Source organism: Aulonocara sp. 'chitande type north' Nkhata Bay, linkage group LG6, assembly GCF_057382095.1.
Source record: "Aulonocara sp. 'chitande type north' Nkhata Bay isolate Kocher_YH1m ecotype deep benthic linkage group LG6, A_spYH_male_GT1.1, whole genome shotgun sequence".
NCBI classification, from domain to species: Eukaryota; Metazoa; Chordata; class Actinopteri; order Cichliformes; family Cichlidae; genus Aulonocara; species Aulonocara sp. 'chitande type north' Nkhata Bay.
The window spans coordinates 4111839-4132874 of NC_141349.1; the positions used below are offsets into that span (position 1 = coordinate 4111839).

Here is a 21036-nt window from a genome sequence, read left to right on the forward strand (position 1 = left end):
ATCACAGTGAGCCTACAGATTACAAAAAACAAACAAACAGAAAAGAGAAGTTGAAAGATGAGAATGGGTGAATCTATATCATTCCTTTCATTCGTCGCAGTAACTTCCCTCTTATTTTATTTTATTTTTGCGCTTTTTTGAAGTTACTTTGAAACAAGAAACACTAAACTGCCAGAAACTGCACAGTTCACTCAGGCGCCACAGAGCACAACCGCATTCAAACTCAGCTTAACCGCTCCAGCTTTCCACAGCCGGCAGGGGAACGAGGCCTTTCTCTGCAGCATCGCCGCTTCTTCTCCTCCTCATCATCCACCTCTCCTCTTTTTTTTTTCTTCTTCTTCATTGTAGCTGTAGGACTAGAATGGAATGGATGTTTACACAGGGAAACATGGCTTCATGTATGTATGTACAGTTTGCGATTGAATGGGGGTCAAGAATATGCTGTCATAGCACACAGAAACACACACACACTTACTCTCAGATGTAGTAAACCGCAGTGTTGTCTATAATGATCATAGTGAAGTCGGCAGTTTACTCCAAACTGAGATTTGATGGTCTTTTCTTCTGTTTTTGCAAAACATGGGGACACGAGAATGCTCCACAACTTGCAGAAGCCCCAAGCCTCAGGTCACGTCTACATGCCAAGCAGTTTGCTTGCTGCACGTTGCTTTGTAGTTGGTTCTGATGCCTGTTCCTGCTTCTGGTTGCTTATTTAACCCTCTATTGCTACAGTCACACTAGTGAAAACAGTGGTTGGAGTCCAAAGCATGAACAGAATCACTGCAACTGTGTCACCTGCCATCTTCAAAGCACTTTTGGTGCATCAAGACTTTGACAATAAGATTGGAGTCAAGCAGTCAGTCTGCTGTATCCGCTCAGTTTGCAATTTAATGGGGTCAGATTTGTACTTGGATACAATGTTTTTGCACAAATTAACTGTGTTAAACAGATTTGTTCAGTTGCCTTGGGATGGCAATTTTACTTTAAAAATGACATCAGCAGCTTTGTGCATGTACAAGAACACAACCAGTTGCCAACCAGCTGAGACAAGTGTCTTGTTGCACAGAGACAGAAGAGTGGCTCTCTTTGGCACAGGCTGACTCAGAAAGCAACATGTTGTCAGTCTATTTCTAATTATCCAGCGGTTATGTGCAAGCCTTTGAAATCTGAGTGATTTCAGTCACTCTGAGTCAGACCACAGTCGTCTGACAGATTGCCTCCCACCAGGCGACCTTTAGAACTGCCTTGCAATCTAAAGAGGTCACTGCAGTCACTTGCAGTTAGTTACCAAATACAAAAGTATACACTGGACAACCACTTTTCATTTTTTGTTATTTTCCTTTTTGAATTTCAATTCAATTTTATTTATATAGCTCCAAATCACAACAGTCGCGTCAAGGCGCTTTATAAGGTATGATTCAATGCAGAGAGGTCTATTAACACATAGTGAGTGAGAAAGGTGTCTGCAAAGGAAAAACTCCATGCATCAAGTCACAAGAAGGTTTTTGACCGTTCAGACTGAGCTTCATGCAGTTCCGTCCCCATCATGTGTTAGTTATTTTGGTCACTGAACTGATTCCTGCTGGCCTCTGCTATTATGGAGGCCCCTCCAATAGCCTCCAAATAGTGAGTCCTTAACACAAGTAACCTAGCTGTTATATCCAGAAACCAAAATTGACAATCTTCTGGTATCGCCTGTTCCAATGTGTGTTCTGACATGTAGCTGAAAAAGTGTTTTGTTCATTGGAAACAGTAAGACGTGTGGATATTTTATTGTTTCTTAGCTCAGCTGCTGTTGAAAGTGATCAGAAAGCTGCCAAACTCATTCAGACAGTAAGTTTGGCAAAAAAATGATATGGATGAGAAGATAGTCCTCTGATGTGCTGTGCAGCTACAACTAAAGGCAGTAGTTGGGCAACTACAGCTTAAAGTGATGAATTTATTACAGCATTGGATAGTCAGAGTATGGCCTGGTACCCTACAGGTGGATGTTGCGATGGTTACGAGTAGCAGCAGTACTGACTTGCCAGAGTCAGTGTGGGGACTTTTGCGGCTTAAACCCACCAGCAGACGGTGTGTTTGGAGTGTAGTGAAAGTGAGGGGGCCGTGTTGGTGTTACTGACACTGCAGCTGGAGTTTGCTCGTCTGGACTAGCTCGCAGGCTTGGCTCCCACACTGGCAGTATTAGCATATGTTTAGTGAGTTCTGCCCAGAAGTGGCCTGACTGATGCATCACACTTCCTACAAGAAGTGGAACTGACTGTGGAGAATTGGGGAAAGCGATCCAATCATCCCAAATACTGTCAGCTAAACTGTCCTTGTGAAGCAGCCTTTTCACCTGTGAGCACACATCAGATCTGATTTGCTGGAGAATTCTGCCGACTTGAAAGTATTTTGTACATTTACAGATGTTTGGAAAGATTAAGAAGAAGAACTGAGGATTGGTACGTCTTTGTGTGTTAAAGTAACGACGCAGGTAGAGAAGTACGACCGAGACATATCAAGTAGTGAGTAAAAAGTGAAGGGAAAGGGTTTTGCAGCTGTGCAGGAACCTAAAAAGAAGATTGCTGTAAAGATTTTTTTTTTTAAAGAAAAAAAAGAGAAACATTGTTTTCAGTTTAAGAGGAGAAATATTGACTCACAAACACAGATACAAAGACTGTTTTTACATGACAAATCTTAGTGAAGAAAATGTAATTTATCACACAGATGCTAAGCAGAAGTGAGGCTTCCAGCTCCAGACGCAGGGGTCCTGACCCAATTAATCTTGTCAGTATTATGAGAGAAATGTATTTACACACAGACAAATATTTAAATTGAAGTAAGAGTATCAATAATTTACTGATCATGTCAGATCACAAGAAAACTGAGCCGTGAGACACTCGTGTATGAAGACTGTGAGGACTGCGAGAAAAAAGTGGCCCCAAACTTCTTGGTGTAAATATGCAATGCCTTTTTTGTTCTTTTTGTCTTCACTTATGAGGCATAAACATTTGTTTTCTGTGTGACTGTATGTTAAGCTTGCTGATGAGAATAGTGACCGAAAAATCCAAACCACCCGCAAACGATTCAAAAACTGCTTTGAAGAAAAAAACATTTAAAAGGAAAAAATAAACACGTGTCAATGAATGGACCCTTCCACTGTTTTTTGTTTGGGTTTTGTTTGTTTTTTCAGTTTTGCGTTTGTTTGGTTTTTTTTGTGATTCATGAGGATGTTTCCATGGAGACGAACCCCAACCCGCCTTTCTTATGTCACCATGGTCCCTGAAAACGATCGACTCCAGAAATGTGAGGACATCTGTAACATGGAGTCTGCACTGTACTTCTGTTCCCTTCACCTTCTTAAAAAACTATAAGAGGAGCCTTGGAGGACTGTCATTTGTTTGTTTGTTTGTTTGTTTGTTTTATTTCCTGTGTGTGTGTGTGCGTGTGTGCGGTGCTGGTTTCATCAGGTTTCTTCAGTCCCAATTCCTTCTCCTTCCCTCCTTTTTATACCATAGTGTTTGTTTTATTAATGTTTGTCATTCTAGACAGTGTTACCTTGTATGTTGTTAAAAAGGCACCTCTTGAAAGTCGCTGAAGAATGATGGATGCATAACTGATTTTTTTTTTTTTTTCGATCATTTGCTTGTTTGTTTTCTTACCAAAACATTAGGGCAAGAACCCAGTAGTGGACTTGCATTGCCGTGGTAGTATTTATTTTGAATTAAATTAAAAGAAATACATTTCAGGGTTTCTGCTGTTGTGACTCTTTATTTCAGGTGATTTCAGACCTTTTTCTTTATTGTTTAGATGAGATCTTGCCTTTTATGAAGAAAGAGATCTGAGAAAACTAATAAGTTCAACTTTTTTTACAGATACACTTGGATTGGATTAATATAGCAAAAAAATATTTTGGTTCTTTAACATGGAAGACAAAATAGTTTTTAAAAAAGCCAAATATTACATTTCTAATATCAAACTATCTGCTGTACAAAAACTTAATAATCTCATAAATTGAAACTGCCCAGGAGCTTCTTGATGTAAAACAAAGTAAGTTTTTTTTTTTTTTGCAAAAACACCACTTGCAGTAAAGATTAGTAGATAATCTGTGGCTTCAGGTTTTTTGTCTGTGAATTACTTAAAAGAGCTAAAATATGCTGCCCCAGAAATGATGGACTCACTAAAATGAACTACGGACTCTTGATGAGTGGAATATTCTAGCTCAAAGTCTCGACTGACACATTCTGGGTCATTTGCCGAGACCAAATCTACTTAACAGTCACTGGAAACCAAAATCATCAAGTCTTTAAAATCAAAGTCAGTTTTTCATGTGCACCTTAACCTTCCTGGCGGAGTTAATAATAGAATAGAATAGAATTCAACTTTATTGTCATTGCACATGTCACAGGTACAGGGCAACAAAATGCAGTTTGCATCCATCCAGAAGTGTTTTAGTGATATAGATATATTACAATATATATTAGCAATGATATAGATATGTGAGTATATTACAGAAATGGGTCTATTATGGTATGTTATAATGTACATGGTATGAAGTATGTTATGAATATGCTATAACTATAAGTATGTACAGGCTATGAACAGGATATAAATATGAAAAACTATACAGAAATATGAGATATACAGCTATACAGAAATGTGAACTATGCAGGTTGTAAACAGTTGTAGAATTAAAAATTATTGTATGATTATTTACACAGAACTATGCAGTAGTGCAGTTAAGAGGCTATATAAAGTGCTAGTGGTTGTGAGTGGTGGTTCAGTCCATGTTATTATTGTGTGTTTGAGGGTACAGTTGTCCATTGTGGGTGTGTGTATGTCCAGTCCGTGTGTTAACGTGGGTCAGATGTCAGGAGGCAGAGTTCAGGAGTCTGACAGCTGTGGGGAAGAAGCTGTTCCGGTACCTGGTGGTCTTAGTCCGGAGGCTCCTGTAGCGCCTCCCAGAGGGCAGGAGGGTGAAGAGTCCATGTGATGGGTGACTGGGGTCTTTGATGATTTTCCCAGCCCTCTTCAGACACCGCTTCCTGTAGATGTCTTTTATGGCAGGAAGTGGTGCTCCGGCGATGCGCTGGGCAGTTTTCACGACCCTCTGCAACGCCTTCCGGTCCGAGGCAGAGCAGTTCCCGTACCAGACTGTTATACAGTTGGTCAGGATGCTCTCGATGGTGCAGCGATAGAAGTTCACCAGGATGTCTGAGGACAGGTGGTTCTTCCTCAGAGTCCTCAAGAAGAAGAGGCGCTGGTGAGCCTTCTTGACCAGCTTGGAGCAGTTGGTCGTCCAGGTGAGATCCTCGGAGATGTGGACTCCCAGGAACTTGAAGCTGCTCACACGCTCCACGGCCGTCCCCTTAATGTGGATGGGTGGATGTGGGTCAGCATTCCTCCTGTAGTCCACGATGAGCTCCTTGGTCTTCTCGGTGTTAAGCAGCAGGTTGTTTGTGTCGCACCACTCAGCCAGACGATCCACCTCCTCCCTGTAGGCGGCCTCATCGTTGTCACTGATGAGGCCAATCACCGTGGTGTCATCTGCAAACTTAATGATGGTGTTGGAACCATCAGCAGGTCTGCAGTCGTGGGTGAAGAGGGAGTAGAGGAAAGGGCTCATCACACAGCCTTGTGGTACACCGGTGTTCATCGTGACTGTAGATGAGCAGCGGTTATCCAGCCGGACATGTTGGGGGCGGTTGGTCAGGAAGTCCAGTAACCATTTGCAGATGAGGGAGCTGATGCCCAGGTCTGTCAGTTTCCTGATGAGTTGTGAGGGGTGGATTGTATTGAATGCTGAACTGAAGTCTATAAACAGCATTCGGGCGTAGGTGTTGTTGTTGTCCAGGTGTGAGAGGACAGAGTGCAGTGCGATGGAGACTGCATCCTCTGTGCTCCTGTTCTGGTGGTATGCGAATTGGTGGGGGTCCAGGGTGGGGGGGAGACAGGATTTGAAGTGTGCTAGGACCAGCTGCTCTAAGCACTTAGTGATGATGGGGGTGAGTGCTACTGGGCGGTAATCATTGAGGCAAGATGGGTTGGAGTTTTTGGGTATCGGGACGATGGAGGTGGATTTGAAGCAGGCCGGTACCACAGCGTGGGCCAAGGACAGATTGAATATGTCTGTGAGCACTCCTGCAAGCTCTCCAGAACACGCTCTGAGAACACGCCCGGGGATGCCATCAGGACCTGCAGCCTTGTGGACACTGATCCTGCTCAGCACCGCTCCTACATCGGTGGGGGAGATAGTCAGAGGTTGGTGGTCTGGCGTCATGTCTGCTTTGGTTGTGGTTGTGGGGTTCCCTCGCTCAAAACGAGCATAAAAGTTGTTGAGCTCGTTGAGGAAGGAGACATCAGAGGATGCGGGGGAGGGTTTGGTGGTCCTGTAGTCTGACCTCTCCTTCAAGGTCAAAGTCCTAATAATGCTACACAGAGCAATTTAAAATGTTTCTTACTGCCATAGCATGCACTGACAACATAGGAGATGGAGATTCTAATTGTAACATTATTTGGACCTCTGACCTCTTCTTTAAGATCCAACTCTTTAAAAGTATGTTTTAAATTCTGCTGCCTTTGTTTGTTTTAGCAACATTTAGGAAGTGATGCAGACTGATCACCAGCATCACATCTGCATCCAAACGAACTCTCCATCAGCCACTCCAACTAAAAATATACATCTGTCATACTACCCTTATCTGATTTTTAATCCACTACTAATTTGGTAAGTCTGCTTAAAAAGAATAAAGAAAACAAAATCAATACAGAAAAAATAGAATACAATTTAATAAAATGTTTTAGGTTTAAGAGCTTTTTTAGGTTTTATAACTACATTTTACACATTAGCCTGTCTTATTTGACATTCTGCTTCAAAGGAACAAATGATAGTTTTTGATACACTTTAATTGAAAGCAAATAAGCACCAGTATGTACACAAAAATAGAAGGAGCGTGTTTTTCATCTTTACATACAAACTACTTTGTCCACTTGGCCCTGAAAAAACTCAAAACAGAACAAGGGCACTATTATTTATTAAATTACTTCAGACTCAAGATTCACAGTCGATGATGTGAAGATGAAAAATAAATCCAGACAAAGCAGACTAGCTAACCGAGAGAACTGTGTTTTCCTCTCCTCCAAGCACCGTCATGGCTTCACCACAACTGTCAGAACCCGTTTGCTGACAGTTCAGCACTGTGGTCTAACAGGAATCCAGCAGCAGATGGAACCAGTGCAGTCCAAGCCGAATCCTCTCAGAAACAGGACAAGAGCAGCGTCTGCGTGGCAGTGCAGCTTTCACTCTGGCACAGGGGGAGGCCAGTCCACATCCACAGACTGAGAAGGGAAACATCATATTCAACAAGTAGGAATTTAGGGACATAACATTTCCAGAAAAGACAGTGACAGTTATATTCTGTATGATATTCAATATGTTTGCTTTTTTTATTATTTGTTTTACAGATGTGACTTTCTCCCACCTCCACATCCAGTTCCAGGATGTCTGTGTCAGTCTTCAGCAGCTGGCACAGGTTGGGAATCGTTCGGCCGAAGTCTCCGTGGACAAACTCTTTGATGTAACTGTTGGCGGAGCATTAAGGAGCTTTTTTGTCTCACTGCAGGTTTCAGATAAAATTCAGGGTAAAATATTCTATTAGCTTATCGTTTCAATTAACAACAGACTGACTGGTGCAATGTTATAATTCATCATCGCACAGATGTGCCATTTAAAGTGAGGATACGTCCCGGCCTGCGTCTTCAATCGTAGGTAGAAATGATGAGAGTCCAGGAAGCGAGTGCTCATGCTGTGGATGGCTCGCTGTCGGACAGCCAGCGCCCGTCGATGCAGAACCCTCAAAGGGGTCTTCTGGTCCAGAGTCAGATCCTGATGAGACACACAACAGTCACACTGCTGATTCTTGATGTTTGAGTGTTAAAACACTCCAATTTCAACAGGTTATGAATTAGACCAACTAGACCTTGATGTCATCAATAAAAGAGATGTCTTCTCTCTGGATGGGTTTCTGGGTCCACACGAGAGCTGTATATGACTTGGTCTTCTCCTCCTCTCCCTCCTTCATGCGACTCATAGCCTCTCTGCAATTTAACACACAGCAAACATGGACTACTTTCTTAGTCTTTCACATATGTTGGAGATGTCGCTGTACAAATGCAGAATGAGTCATTTTCTCACCTGGTAACAATCTGCAGGTCTCTCACTTTGATTTTGTCTGACGACTGGTTAATGGTCTAAGAACAAAATAAAAATAATATCAGCAGGCCTAAAGTCTTTGCATCAGTGAACGTACATTTCTGTCAGCTTAACTTTGAAACAAGCATTTTTTTAGGAGGCTGAAAAAAAAGGATCTGCCAATTGCCCAAAACTGCAAATTTACAAACTCTCACGTTAAAATGCTAAAATTTACACTGTGGTGCAAAACACATATTTTCCCTTTACAACCTTGTGTATGGATGGAATGTATGGATCCCAAATGCCTTTAATATCTAATCCATCTGAATTTATTATTGATTTCTATAGTTGTGTGGTGGCTAAGATTGACAGGTGTGGTAAACCCAGGTAGCTATAACTGATCTGATAGGTCTTACCACCACTGATTGATTGATTGAACTGACCCCCTCTGCTAGGTTTTTGCTGTGTGGTACAGCCTGTCCAACAGGTTTGCAATTCTGTTCTGTTTTGGTACCTTAAGTTCCATATTTTTCCTATTACATAGTGCTAATTAAAGGGTCACATGAGCAAGCAATAATCAAGCTTGCTAGCAACAACGCTAATCCAAATAAGCTCACTTCTTGCTCCAAATCCTAACATGGCAACCTCCACAGAGTTAATGTCAACTCTTCAAAATGCCAAAACCAATACCTGATGTTAAGGTGTCCATGTCCATCTTTTATTACAGTTTATGCTCTAAAGAAAAAAGTACTATGCAATAAAGTCAGTTCTTACTTATATACAACTTTAACATATTTCAAATCAAATGCAGGGACTAACTCATTTTAACAAAATGCTAAACAACGAAAGAAAATAACTGTGTTTTAAGATGTTCTTGGCTGAAGTAAAATATTACAAATTAAAATAATTAAGGGGGAAGAGATTCCCAGGGATTGAATTCAAATATTTTCAGTCACTGCAACATTTCTCATAATGTAAAACAGGCTTAATAAGGAAACTCTTATATTGCTGCTGAGACCTTCTGTTCAGCAACTAAGTGACTGCAGAATAATGGACGGAGTGAAAGGACACATCTGTACCTCCTGGAGCTGCTTCATCTGCTCTTTGCTGAATCTGGATTTGTGAGGATTCAGCAGCTCCATCGCAAATGGACGTCCTGCCAAATCGAACCAATGAACCCGATAAAATAAACAGTTCTTCAATCTTCACAACTGACAAAATCTTAAAGTTTCAAAAATCCTACCGTTCCCAAGAGTCCTGACATCCACATCCTCTCTGCCAGATGAAGAGAAATTAAAACCTGCAACCCCGAAAACAGAGATAAAGATTTTATTCTACGGCAAGTCACGTGTCGTGCTGAAAAAACAAAACAAAACAGTAATAATATAAATAAACATGAATAAATGTACAATAGTTATTACACAGTTTAAAATCTGCTCACTGAAAAAGTGTCACAAAATCTCTGGTTTTAAAAGTCGAGCTGGCTCACGTTTAAAATGAACCTGCTCCCAAACTAAACCAAAACACCCCCAAAAACTGTGCTTGTCTTCATTTAAGCTGCGATTGTGGTCTCACCATCCGCTCTAAAGGCAGAGAGGATAGGCGCCGCGATCAACTCCTCCACTGAAGACTCCATCCTCCTCTCTCCATCGATCACCCAGGGAGTTTGAGGTAGGCTGCGACAGAACTTGTTGTATCTCCCTAAACATCACGAGGAGACATCATTATGCTATTTATTATGCTGTCAGTTTTAGACAACAACATTTCAAACAGATGTTCTTAATGTCCTACGTCACCTGCCACAAACACAGACACGTGCAGACACTGGACCTGAGGGCTGCAACTGCTGGTAGGCTGCGTTGGAGGACAGGGGTAGTGCCTGGAGAAAGGAAATGAAGGAATAAAAGATGTCATTTCAAAATCATTCCATAGAACTTTTTACTCGTTAAAGATGAAGAGGATCCTTACTTCAAAAATTTGGCATCGGGTATTTTTTCCAGAGCTTTGACCACCGCCATCCGAGTAAACACAGACTGCAGAGAGAAGATACAGATTCACACAGGGGCAGGGATAGCTCAGTAGGTAGAGTGGTGGCCCCGTGATCGGAAGGTCGGGGGTTCGAATCCACTAAACGGCTACCCTGAGGTACCCCCGAGCAAAGTACCGTCCCTACACGCTGCTGCCCACTGCTTCACTGAGTGAATGGGTTAAATGCAGAGAGGAATTTCCCCACAGGGATCAATAAAGTATACATTATTACTGAACTTTCAATTAAATTATGAAGACAAACTAGTCGTCCTGATTATTTTGAAGGATAAACTCTGCTTCCTCACCTGTTTGTTCTTGGTGGGCTTGAAGCAGTCAGGACATGTTGCAGCTCTGTAAAAAGGACATTGTTTAACCCATAAATCTTTTACATTTCAAAACTCAGAGCACATCTTGTTCCTGTTTTAATCTAAAATCAGTTTAGCTTTTGAAATTCAGGGAATTTGTGAATCCTTCTAATGGATTTTTCTAAATTAAATGGATATGTCTTAATTATTACTGGTCATTTTTTATGTTAGCAATTCAGAAATATTTCCTTTCCCCTCCAACTTCATGTTCTTCACCAAGAGCTGTTTCAGAAATTTCATGTGATCTTGAAGAGTTCAGGACTCACAGGAAGTGGCAGTCAGCGTCTGTCTCTGGATGAGTGAACTCCACGCTGACCTCAAACGGGCTGACCTTGGTAACCACAGCAATGCCCCCCAGCTCCTTGGTAACCATGCCCTGCATGATCCACTTGAAGGCCTCCTTGACCTGGATGACATCGTCCTTGTCGAGCACTAAGCCCTTTTCTCTGAAAATATTAAATTAAACATCTGATTCCTTGTGACTCTTGACTGTACATCGACTGATGTTCAAAACGTAGCCGACAAATACTTTACCTCACTTCCTTCTTCATGTAGAGCCAACAGGAGTGCTGCAGTATTTTAAAAGAAATTGTCATAAACAGTGCGCAGATATTTTACATAAGCAATAAATACAAATGAACATCCAGTGAAAATATTACAGATATGTATGAATGCCTGGAAATGAACTTATAACGTGAAAAACTGTGAAGTACCAAATGGACGATATTGCGAGTACCAAGACATCCATCTCAATTACCCAAAACTCAAAGGACACAGAAAAAAAATCCACAAAAACCACAAAGGTTAGAATGTTGACATCAAAAATGCCTTAAGTAATGGTTGTTTCAAATTAACTTGTGCTGGGAAGTCAACACTGTCACATTTCTTCACCTCGTCTCCTACGTCAATCACACATCAATGATCTCACCCATTCTGCCTATTTCCATCTATGCAAAATTAACCCCTTTCTATCAATCCTTGTTCATAGTCTTGTTACCTCCTGCACTGACTGTTGTAATTATCTCTACAATGGTCTCCCTCCAAAATCCCTCCATAAGCTTCAACTGGTTTAAAACTGCTGCCTGCATTATTACCAGAACCCCTCCTACCAGCACTCCTGTCCTTCAGGAACGTCGCTGGCTCCCTGTGACGTTCCAAATAGTATTCAAGCTTCTTCTGTTCACCTTCAAGGCCCTTCATAACATTGCTTACCTTTCTGGCCTATTAAGCACTACCTCTTTTGCCCACTCACTTTGATCTTCCTCTGCACTTGCTGTGCCTTCTTTCCGCCTCAGCACCATGGGAAGCAGAGCCTTCATCTGCTCTGGTCCCAGCCTGTGGAACTCTCTACCCCGAATATAAGAAACACTGATTCTCTGTTCAAGTTTGCTTATTCACTGTGAACTTATTGTGTATTTTATATTGTTCTTATTGTTCTTTGTTCTATTATGTGTTTTTACTCTACTGTTAAGTGTCTTTGGGTGTCTTGAACGGCGCATTTAAATAAAATGTGTTATCATCATTATCATTATTATTACTACTACACCTAACCCTCAGCCTAACTCTAACCATAACCTAATTGTAACCCTGACACTAAAACCACATTTTAAGTCTAAAAAAATGTCTTCAAACTCGTGGCGACGAGCATTTTATCCTCATAATTGACTTTGTCCCCACAAGTATAGTACCATTCCAATTTTTGGTCCTCACAAAATATGTAAGCATGGTTCATACACACACACACAACCATACTGACCTCGCGGACACAGAGCTGAGCGGGCAGAGACACAGACAGCACCAGTGTGTCAAACTCGTAGTTTCCAGCCTTCACTGCCTCTGCTATCTGTGAACACACACCAGAAACAGCAGTTTAACACTGACGGCAGTGTAAATGGAAACAGTGAATACTGTCGAGCGCACACACCTTTATCGCCTGGGTTGTACCACATAGTCCCTGCAGGATTCCCAAACACACCACACATACACGTGAGTCCCCATCCTTTGATTTGACCACAGCGGCTGCCTCTTCTTCTGACTGAACATCAGTTATACTGGTCTCCAGTTTTGCTCTTTTATTGGGAGGGTCTTCAGATGTTTCTGATTCTGCAGCATCTTTGGACTTGTAATCATCTCTGGAGTCTAGAGCTACTGAATCTTGACATTTATCATTTTCTGTATCATTGATGAAAATTTGAAGTTCTTTAAGTGTTTCCTGTGTCAGGTCGAAGAAAATGCAATTAGAACTTTCATGTATTTTGACATATTTACTAATGCAACTGACGAAATCTGTAGAATACGACAACGAGAGCATACATTGCCCAAACAAGAAGATAAGTATTCACAATCTTTTCTTCCTTGTAACTCTCTGCATAAGCCACGATACAAACAAACCAACAAATAATTTCTAAACAAGATGACGATTAAAGAATATAGCAGGTATAAAAGCGGCGTCTGCAGCATGAGCCTCACCTCTGGTTGCTTCCGGTAGGCCGCCTGCACACTCACGCAGCAGAATCTGAGGACACAGCGAGCGCAGCAGCCAGCTGACAGCAACTTCTGGATGATTGGTTTATCCTTCTCCTTCAGGGGCAGCATGACTGCAGAGTGCAAAAGGAGAACCATGAACATTTCGGCATGATAAATGGCTATTCTGTCTTAAAATGTTGCAGATGTTAACTGCCTTTTGTAAATACTGTGTGTTATTTATTACAAGTCCCAAAAAGTTGATTGTGTTCACCTGGACGCAGCGTTTTGAGTGGCAGAAATATTTCATTACTCATCCAAGTGACTTCTGCAGTCTCAGCTGACTGCAGGTTTCCCAACCTTATAAACAGTGCATTTGCACAATGACTGAAAACTGCATGAACAATGGGCTGGGAGCTCAGTTCCTTGATCATTATTTATGCAAACTGTCATAACCATTGATCAACAACCACTGATCAAAGACCATGAGTACCATCACAGAGAGTTGGGGAATGGCTGCAATCACAGCATTGTAAGATGGTGACAGATGTACCCTTATTCCCCCTCCTCTATTCAGAGATGGTCTTTCCCTTTTCACGTAAATGGCCTCCTTGACTCCGCGCTCAAACCAGCGTTCCTCCCTGTGTACATCCAGAGTGTCCACTGGCCTGTAGGTGTAAATAGACTGCAGAGTCCTGGCCTGACGAGGTGGCTTTTCTGTGTTGTGCCATCCTCTTAGCCAGAGGTTGTTTGGTTTCCCCGATGTATAAATCACAGGAATCCTCCTGGCACTTAACAGCGTACACTATGTTACTCTGTTTGTGTCGGGGGACACGATCCTTGGGGTGGACCAATTTTTGGCGTTGTGTGATTTGGGGTTTAAAAGCCACAGAGATGCAGTGCTGAGAAAAAAATGCATCTCAGCTGTTAGAATAGAATGATCCTTTAATTGTTGCACAAGGGGAAATTTGGGCCGTTCCGATACGCCCTGACACATAAGGGATCACTAAGGGTTTTTGCTTAGGCAACAGTTGTCCTTCTCTCCTGGATCAGCTGGAGCTTTCTTTGGGTGCCATCGCAGCTTTGACAAATGTCCAGCTGGGATAACCACATTTACTCAGGGTCTTCTTGATATGATGTTCTTCTGTTTCTCCCACTGAAAACGTTACGTCCAGATGAACAGAATCAACTTTTGGGATTTACTCACCTGGATGATTGAGCATGTGTCAAGATATTTATTATAAGGTGTATTTAAAAAAGAAAGAAAGAAAGACAGAAAAAACTGCATGAAAAACCACATGAAAATAATCTTATTTAATAAGCATGCATATATCTAACTGTGGTTAAAACACCATCCATCCAGGCTGGAGCCATCTGAGCTACCATAGGGCGAGAGGCTGGTGCACTCTGGACAGGTCACCAGCCTGATGCAGGTTTAACAGAGACACAGACAACCATTAACACCCCACATTCACACCTACAGCTGGATGTCTGTGGACTGTGGGGAAAAAGCTGGAGTACCCAGAGAGAAGCCACGCAAACAAGGGGAGAACATCGAAACTCCTGGTTATGGTTAAAACACACAGTTTCCAGTTAGATAATAAACTGATTCATTTTACTTTTACTGTAAGTACTATGAGTTTTTTTTCTCACCATTTGGACATTTTCACATTTTGTTTTAGAGAAGTATTTTGTCTGGCATATTTTGACACACAAAAAGGCAACACAGCTTTTGCTCCAGGAAGTGGGAGAACAGCTGTCTGTCACTGCATCAACAGGCTTACAGTGCAGATCTGTGACTGTTGTTCAGCCTGTAGAGAGCCATTACACAGCTGTTCTCAGACCTAGTGCTCCAAATATTTGTGCAGTCATGTTCCTGTTTGTTATACGTATGTTTGTCAGAGATAGTGTTAAAAAAACAGAAGAAAAAAAAAAGAAAAAAGACACATTAAAGGCCCCCCCCCCCAAATCTCAGAGAGAGCACGTGTGAGCGTCTGAACAGATACTCAAACCAGCAGTTTCCATCTCACCAGATCCCACAGCAAATATGTTTAAGGAAGCGTTAACATCCTCCCAGAGTGCACTGGTCCTAGCTTTCTAACGTGCTGCCCAAAACTCTTGAGCTACTCCTAAATATCTGTATATTTTGTACCCAAGGCGCAAGAACGTCTTGTAATTTTTAAAATGATCTCGAAAAATAGTTATTCAGTTATTTTCTGAAAGGCTTTCAAGGTGTTTCTTTGGGCAGTGGCTGCTTTTTCTCGCATTTTTAGTCCAGCCTTTGAACCTAACCATGTTCATACAATGTTTATTTGCTAAGCTACTTAACACGGATCTATTAAATATTCCCAACTCAACGGGTGAACCAGTGCTATGTCTACACATAACAAACAACAAAACAAAAAATCTAAACCAACAATAAAAAGTTTTACATCTTAAAATAACCATAAACTATTAATTATAAGAATTTTGTGCCATCGGAAGACTGAGATTGTGTAAAAAAAACAAAAAAAACGACTGTTGCAGCTAATCATCTTAAACACGCCTGTGCAATCCAACAACTGCAGCTCCAGCACGGCTCACTTCAATTTTCTGATACTCTAAGCTAGCTAACAAGTTTTAATAATCTACAGACAATCTACACAACCTCTTATGGGTGACAGCAGAATTAAACTTACCTGACAGAACAGTGTTTTTTATGAACAGTGATGATCAGTTATTCGTAAGGCACGTTCGTCAATAGAGGGTCCCTTTCCTGTAGTCTGAGCCCTTCCAGACAAAACTAATCAAAAGAGGAGAAGCTTCAGGATAAAATTTTGCCTCTCGCAACAAGACGAGGGCTAAACTTAAGTTCATAGGTGATAGCAAATGCTATTGATATCACATGGATAAAAATGTTGTTTTAATAAATTACAGTAAACCCTAATCAATAACTTCTGGGTTCTCTATACTCAATCTTTACTGTCTGCAAACGTCATCTCCAAGCGCCGGGTAATTTGACAGCCGGGTCCTTCCTTCTGCTGCAGCACCCGGCGATCTGGAAGCTTCTAACTAGGGTGCTGGTATCGGCTCCTTAATCTGAGTCCATCCGAAGCCGAACTGTGGTGTTTCAGCGCCGGAGTTCACTAGTCTGACTCTGAAGACTCCCCTAAACATTTCCCATCGATTATAAAGTCAAGATGCCTGAAGCGATGGCAGCACCGAAGCTTTCCAACGGAGGCAAAAACAAAGGAGGGGCGTATGTGGACCGCGACAAACCGGCGCAGATTCGCTATAGTAACATTTCTGCCGCCAAAGGTATTTTGATATAATCATAGTTAATCAAGCAGCTAATATGGGATTCAGGGTTTGTACAGCAACCTGCTCTGCTTGTTTGCTGGGCACAGTTATTCCTGGTCCTATAGACGGTACCTTCCGCCTAGTCCAAATCTCATTCATTATAGTTGACGGCGTTTCTTTGCTATATAAATACAATACAGCGGCCATAACAGATAATGGTCAGTTAATAGTTTACAAGAATCCAACATCTTTATCTAATGTTGAATAAACCATTATGGGTGCTTGTATTACTTTTTCCAGATTAGTTAAAAGAAGCAAATTAATACATGAATAATAATATAATAATTTGAGGGTTTAATTAAAAAACAAAAAAAGAGCACTACTGAGCACTTGCTACAGGATGCTAATGATTCAGCACAATCTCTTCATTGTTGGGTTGTAATGCTGCTGAGCTGTCAGCTGAACTAGATTACGCATGTTTGTAGTTTTCAGTAAGATCCCTTTGATTTTAATAGGTAATGTACAACATAGAGGTTCCTGCTATATCAATGATATTGATACTGAAATGTTTTCATTAGTTCATAAACATGAATATGCTGTGCTTACCAAGAAGAAGCTTGAATATTAGTCCTCACTTCTGTTTTTTAAAATGCAAGACAAGATGAGTGGAATTTGCTTGACTTGGTTATTACCTGTGTTCTCATCCATCCCTTTGTTGTTTGTTAGCTGTTGCAGATGCCATCAGAACAAGCCTGGGCCCCAAAGGCATGGACAAGATGGTCAGTGAACAGATTTGATGGCTTTACCCAGGCCCCTCATCACACCTGTATCTAAACGATGGCTGTTGTTTTTGGTTTCAGATCCAGGATGAGAAGGGTGATGTAACCATTACCAATGATGGGGCCACCATCCTGAAGCAGATGCAGGTGCTCCACCCTGCTGCTAAAATGGTACGTTACAGCAGCCTGCACAGAAGCTTTGCAACTAAAACGGACCTATGAGTGCTCCCTTTCTAAGTATAATTTTAAGCTTCGTTAAACACCAAACACTGTTGTTAATTCGGCGATTAACTCATATGGCCTGAACCAAATGTGTTTCAGCTGGTGGAACTGTCCAAAGCCCAAGACATTGAGGCTGGTGATGGCACCACCTCTGTGGTGGTGATAGCTGGAGCGCTGCTGGATGCCTGCTCCAAGCTGCTGCAGAAAGGTGAGTGCTTTAGGGGATTGAAAAATCGAAAAAGTGATGCTACAGCTTAATTTTTTTTCTCTTTTTTTAAGAGTAATAGTAGAATTATTTCTGTCTTTTTTGTATCTTGTAGTTTGTTTTTATGCGCATTTTGAATTCACGCACTGGACATGTTGACTCCCTTTACTTTGCAAGGCTTATTTTGCACAGCAGATGAACTTAAGATGGCGCTAAAGCCCAATACAAGATAAATAAGGATCGTTTTGAGCTGTGTATCTGGAAAAGTTGAAGAATAACAACATGAACCTTTAATTGAGCACAATTGAGCCCGTTTAATTACTTGTCTCACCTGCCAGGTATCCACCCCACCATCATTTCGGAGTCGTTCCAAAAGGCAGTCGATAAGGGCGTGGAGGTGCTAACGGGCATGAGCCAGCCAGTGCAGCTGAGTGACCGTGAGACGCTGCTCAACAGTGCCACCACGTCACTGTGCTCCAAGGTGGTGTCACAGTATTCAAACCTGCTGGCACCCATGAGTGTGGATGCTGTTATGCGAGTCATTGACCCAGCCACAGCCACTGGTGTCGACCTACAGGACATCAAAATCATCAAGAAGCTTGGGTGAGTGTTTTTGTTTGTTTGTTTGTTTGTTTTTCTACTCTTATTTAAGCACTTTCTTCTGATTTTTGCTAGGCTTAATCACGTGTGTGTTGTGTGTTTAGAGGCACCATTGATGACTGTGAGCTGGTAGACGGCCTTGTGCTGACCCAGAGAGTTGCCAACACTGGTGTGACCCGAGTGGAAAAGGCCAAAATTGGCCTTATTCAGTTCTGTCTGTCCCCTCCCAAGACTGATGTGAGTCGCTTGATGAATATCTGCTGACAAGAAAACCCTTTCTGCCTTATTTTTTATGCTCAGCTTCAGATTGTAACAGTGAACTGCTGCTACAGTTTTGACTGCTTCAACTGCTATCGTTGCTCCTTTTCCAGTCATACAGAAGAGAAGACATTGTTTTCAGTAGATAGAAAACACTGTCAGTGCTGTTCTTGTGAACCATTATGTATTCCTTCAGGAAAAGCCTTCTTTTTCTGACCTTCTGTTGGGTTTTTGTGGGGCATGTAGATGGACAACCAGATCGTGGTGTCAGACTACGCCCAAATGGACCGCGTGTTGCGGGAGGAGCGTGCTTACATCCTCAACTTGGTAAAACAGATTAAGAAGGCTGGCTGCAACGTGCTGCTCATCCAGAAATCCATCCTCAGGTATGCAGGGAGCGAAGGACACGAGAAAAACACACTCTGCTATGCATTTCAGTCTTCTTCTGATACACGAAACATCTGTCACACTAACAACTAACTGTCATGTAACAGAGATGCTCTTAGTGACCTCGCCCTGCACTTCCTCAACAAAATGAAGATCATGGTGGTGAAGGAGATTGAGAGAGAGGATATCGAGTTCATTTGCAAGGTTAGTATTGTCAAATGAACCACGGCTTCTCTGTTTTTCACACAGTATTTAATGGACATATATAGATCTACATCACATTTGGCAGCACTTTATACTTTTTAAAATCTTATAGGAAACTAATCATCAGTTAACAAGATTTGTACACTTTTAACTTGTGAGCAAGTATTTAGTTTTGACAACTGTGTTTAGCATTGCACACCATTTAACTGAAGCCCCCACCCCTTCTTTAGACTATTGGCACCAAGCCCATCGCCCACATCGACCACTTCACTCCAGAGATGCTTGGCACTGCAGAGCTAGCAGAGGAAGTCAATCTGGATGGGTCCGGCAAACTAGTCAAGGTACAGTTGAGTCTTTGCTCAGAGAAACTCAGTTGATTTTTTTTGAGTTAAAGGACACAGAATGTTTCACTTGCAGCTGAGGAAAAAATGAGCTGAAACAACTCTGTGCCTCGCTTGCCACTTTTTGCAGATCACAGGCTGCACGAGCCCTGGGAAGACGGTGAGCATTGTGGTGCGCGGCTCCAACAAGCTTGTGATTGAGGAGGCAGAGCGCTCCATCCATGATGCTCTGTGTGTCATCCGCTGCCTGGTCAAGAAGAGGTCAGTCAGTTATTTCTGAAGAGTAAATTTCATTGTTAAAAAAATTCTTAACGAACCTGAAAACATACCCCTCCATGCTGGCTCACATGGCAAAGTTGGACTGTTCAAGAACACCTTTAGATACAGTTACAGGTACGATTGCCCTCTGACAAAGGCGCTTTTGCACTGACGCATCCTGCAGGAGCGTAACAAACAGAGGAACAGTATTTAGGAAAGCTCGCCATTATTTTCGCAATGGGTTGCTTCAGCAACTTTGATGGAGAGCATTCAAACAGATGTATTCTTTTTTTGAAAATGTCTTTTTGGTTGTTATTATTTTATTTTGATCCTAATTTCTCTCAGTAATAGGATCAGTTCCAATGGCTTTTGCATTTTTGCCTTCTCTGTCTCTCAGGGCTCTCATTGCTGGAGGTGGTGCTCCAGAGATTGAGCTGGCTGTGCGTCTGGCAGAGTACTCACGCACACTGGCTGGCATGGAGGCCTATTGTGTGCGGGCATACGCTGATGCCCTGGAGGTGATCCCATCGACGCTTGCCGAGAATGCTGGCCTGAACCCCATCTCCACTGTGACGGAGCTCCGTAACAGACACGCACAGGGAGACAAGATGGCTGGCATCAACGTTCGCAAGGTTGATCTTTTAATTTATTAATTTATTTTTTAAAGTTAGCATAGCCTGACTTTGTGGAGAAGGTACTGCTAACAGAAGTAGATATTTAAGCTACTTATCCAATAAAAATGTTCTCTAGTTGCTCTCCAATAAAACTATTGTCTTGTTTGTTTGTTTTTTGTGGGGTTTTGTTTTGTTTTTTAGTGCATTAATTTTCTTTTTCCTGTTGAATGTCAGTGTAAAATGAATTTTGAAATGTGAACAGTTAGACACAAAAGACACACACCAAACAATTTGTTGTATGTGCAACAGGGAGGGATCTCCAACATCCTTGAGGAGCTGGTGGTGCAGCCTTTACTGGTCTCCATCAGTGCACTGACACTGGCCACTGAGACGGTCCGTAGCATCCTGAAGATTGATGATGTGGTAAGACTTAATCTTTTTTTTTTTTTTTTTTTTTTTTAAACATTTAAAGTGAAATTATTTTAAGATAATTTCTTGTATACTACCTTTGGCTTTTTGCAAAATCTGAGTTTATTAGATTACAGTTCAAACCAGTGGAAATGTGTTTTCTTGTTGCAGGTGAACACCCGATAGGTCTGTCCATTGAGTTTTGTCACCAAGCCTGCTCACACTGCAAGGGATCAGAGGACTCTGTTAACACCATTCTGTTCAGATTTCCACTGTAGTTGTTACGTTGCATAATTTAATAAAAAAAAAAACTTGTTTTTTTTTTGTTGACATTCATTCCCTGTCTGTGTGATTATATCTTTTAAAGCAAGTTGAACCTTTACATCTTGGCCTTTTGTCTTGTTTCTGTTAATCTGTATAATCAGAGCATGCAAGATACCTGTCATATGTCT

At 41.7% G+C, this 21036-nt stretch overlaps 2 protein-coding genes across 5 annotated transcripts; one reads left to right on the plus strand and one right to left on the minus strand.

Moving 5' to 3' along the window:
* Positions 1 to 6747: 6747 nt before the first annotated feature.
* pus10 (pseudouridine synthase 10) lies at positions 6748 to 17221 on the minus strand. Of its 4 annotated transcripts, XM_086294667.1 has the most exons (18): positions 15992 to 16263; positions 15708 to 15811; positions 13036 to 13163; positions 12491 to 12778; positions 12323 to 12409; positions 11101 to 11135; positions 10833 to 11012; positions 10507 to 10552; positions 10142 to 10206; positions 9970 to 10052; positions 9749 to 9874; positions 9417 to 9473; positions 9253 to 9329; positions 8177 to 8232; positions 7962 to 8079; positions 7725 to 7867; positions 7464 to 7563; positions 6748 to 7320 (listed from the first exon to the last, which is right to left on the minus strand). In XM_086294667.1, exons 3-18 carry the CDS (start codon positions 13159 to 13161, stop codon positions 7282 to 7284), a joined length of 1626 nt encoding a protein of 541 aa, XP_086150793.1. In that variant the 5' UTR covers positions 13162 to 13163; positions 15708 to 15811; positions 15992 to 16263; the 3' UTR covers positions 6748 to 7281. The 4 variants fall into 4 exon arrangements, with proteins under 4 accessions (XP_086150793.1, XP_086150792.1, XP_086150790.1 ...); XM_086294666.1 differs by lacking the exons at positions 15708 to 15811; positions 15992 to 16263 and adding an exon at positions 17001 to 17221 and having other exon boundaries at positions 7670 to 7867; XM_086294664.1 differs by lacking the exons at positions 15708 to 15811; positions 15992 to 16263 and adding an exon at positions 17001 to 17213.
* On the plus strand, positions 16021 to 20920 carry cct4 (chaperonin containing TCP1, subunit 4 (delta)). Its single transcript, XM_086294669.1, has 13 exons — positions 16021 to 16326; positions 17035 to 17087; positions 17169 to 17258; positions 17409 to 17517; positions 17853 to 18117; positions 18219 to 18351; positions 18619 to 18758; positions 18867 to 18963; positions 19194 to 19304; positions 19435 to 19565; positions 19960 to 20194; positions 20486 to 20599; positions 20756 to 20920. Exons 1-13 carry the CDS (start codon positions 16209 to 16211, stop codon positions 20768 to 20770), a joined length of 1611 nt encoding a protein of 536 aa, XP_086150795.1. The 5' UTR covers positions 16021 to 16208; the 3' UTR covers positions 20771 to 20920.
* Positions 20921 to 21036: the final 116 nt, after the last annotated feature.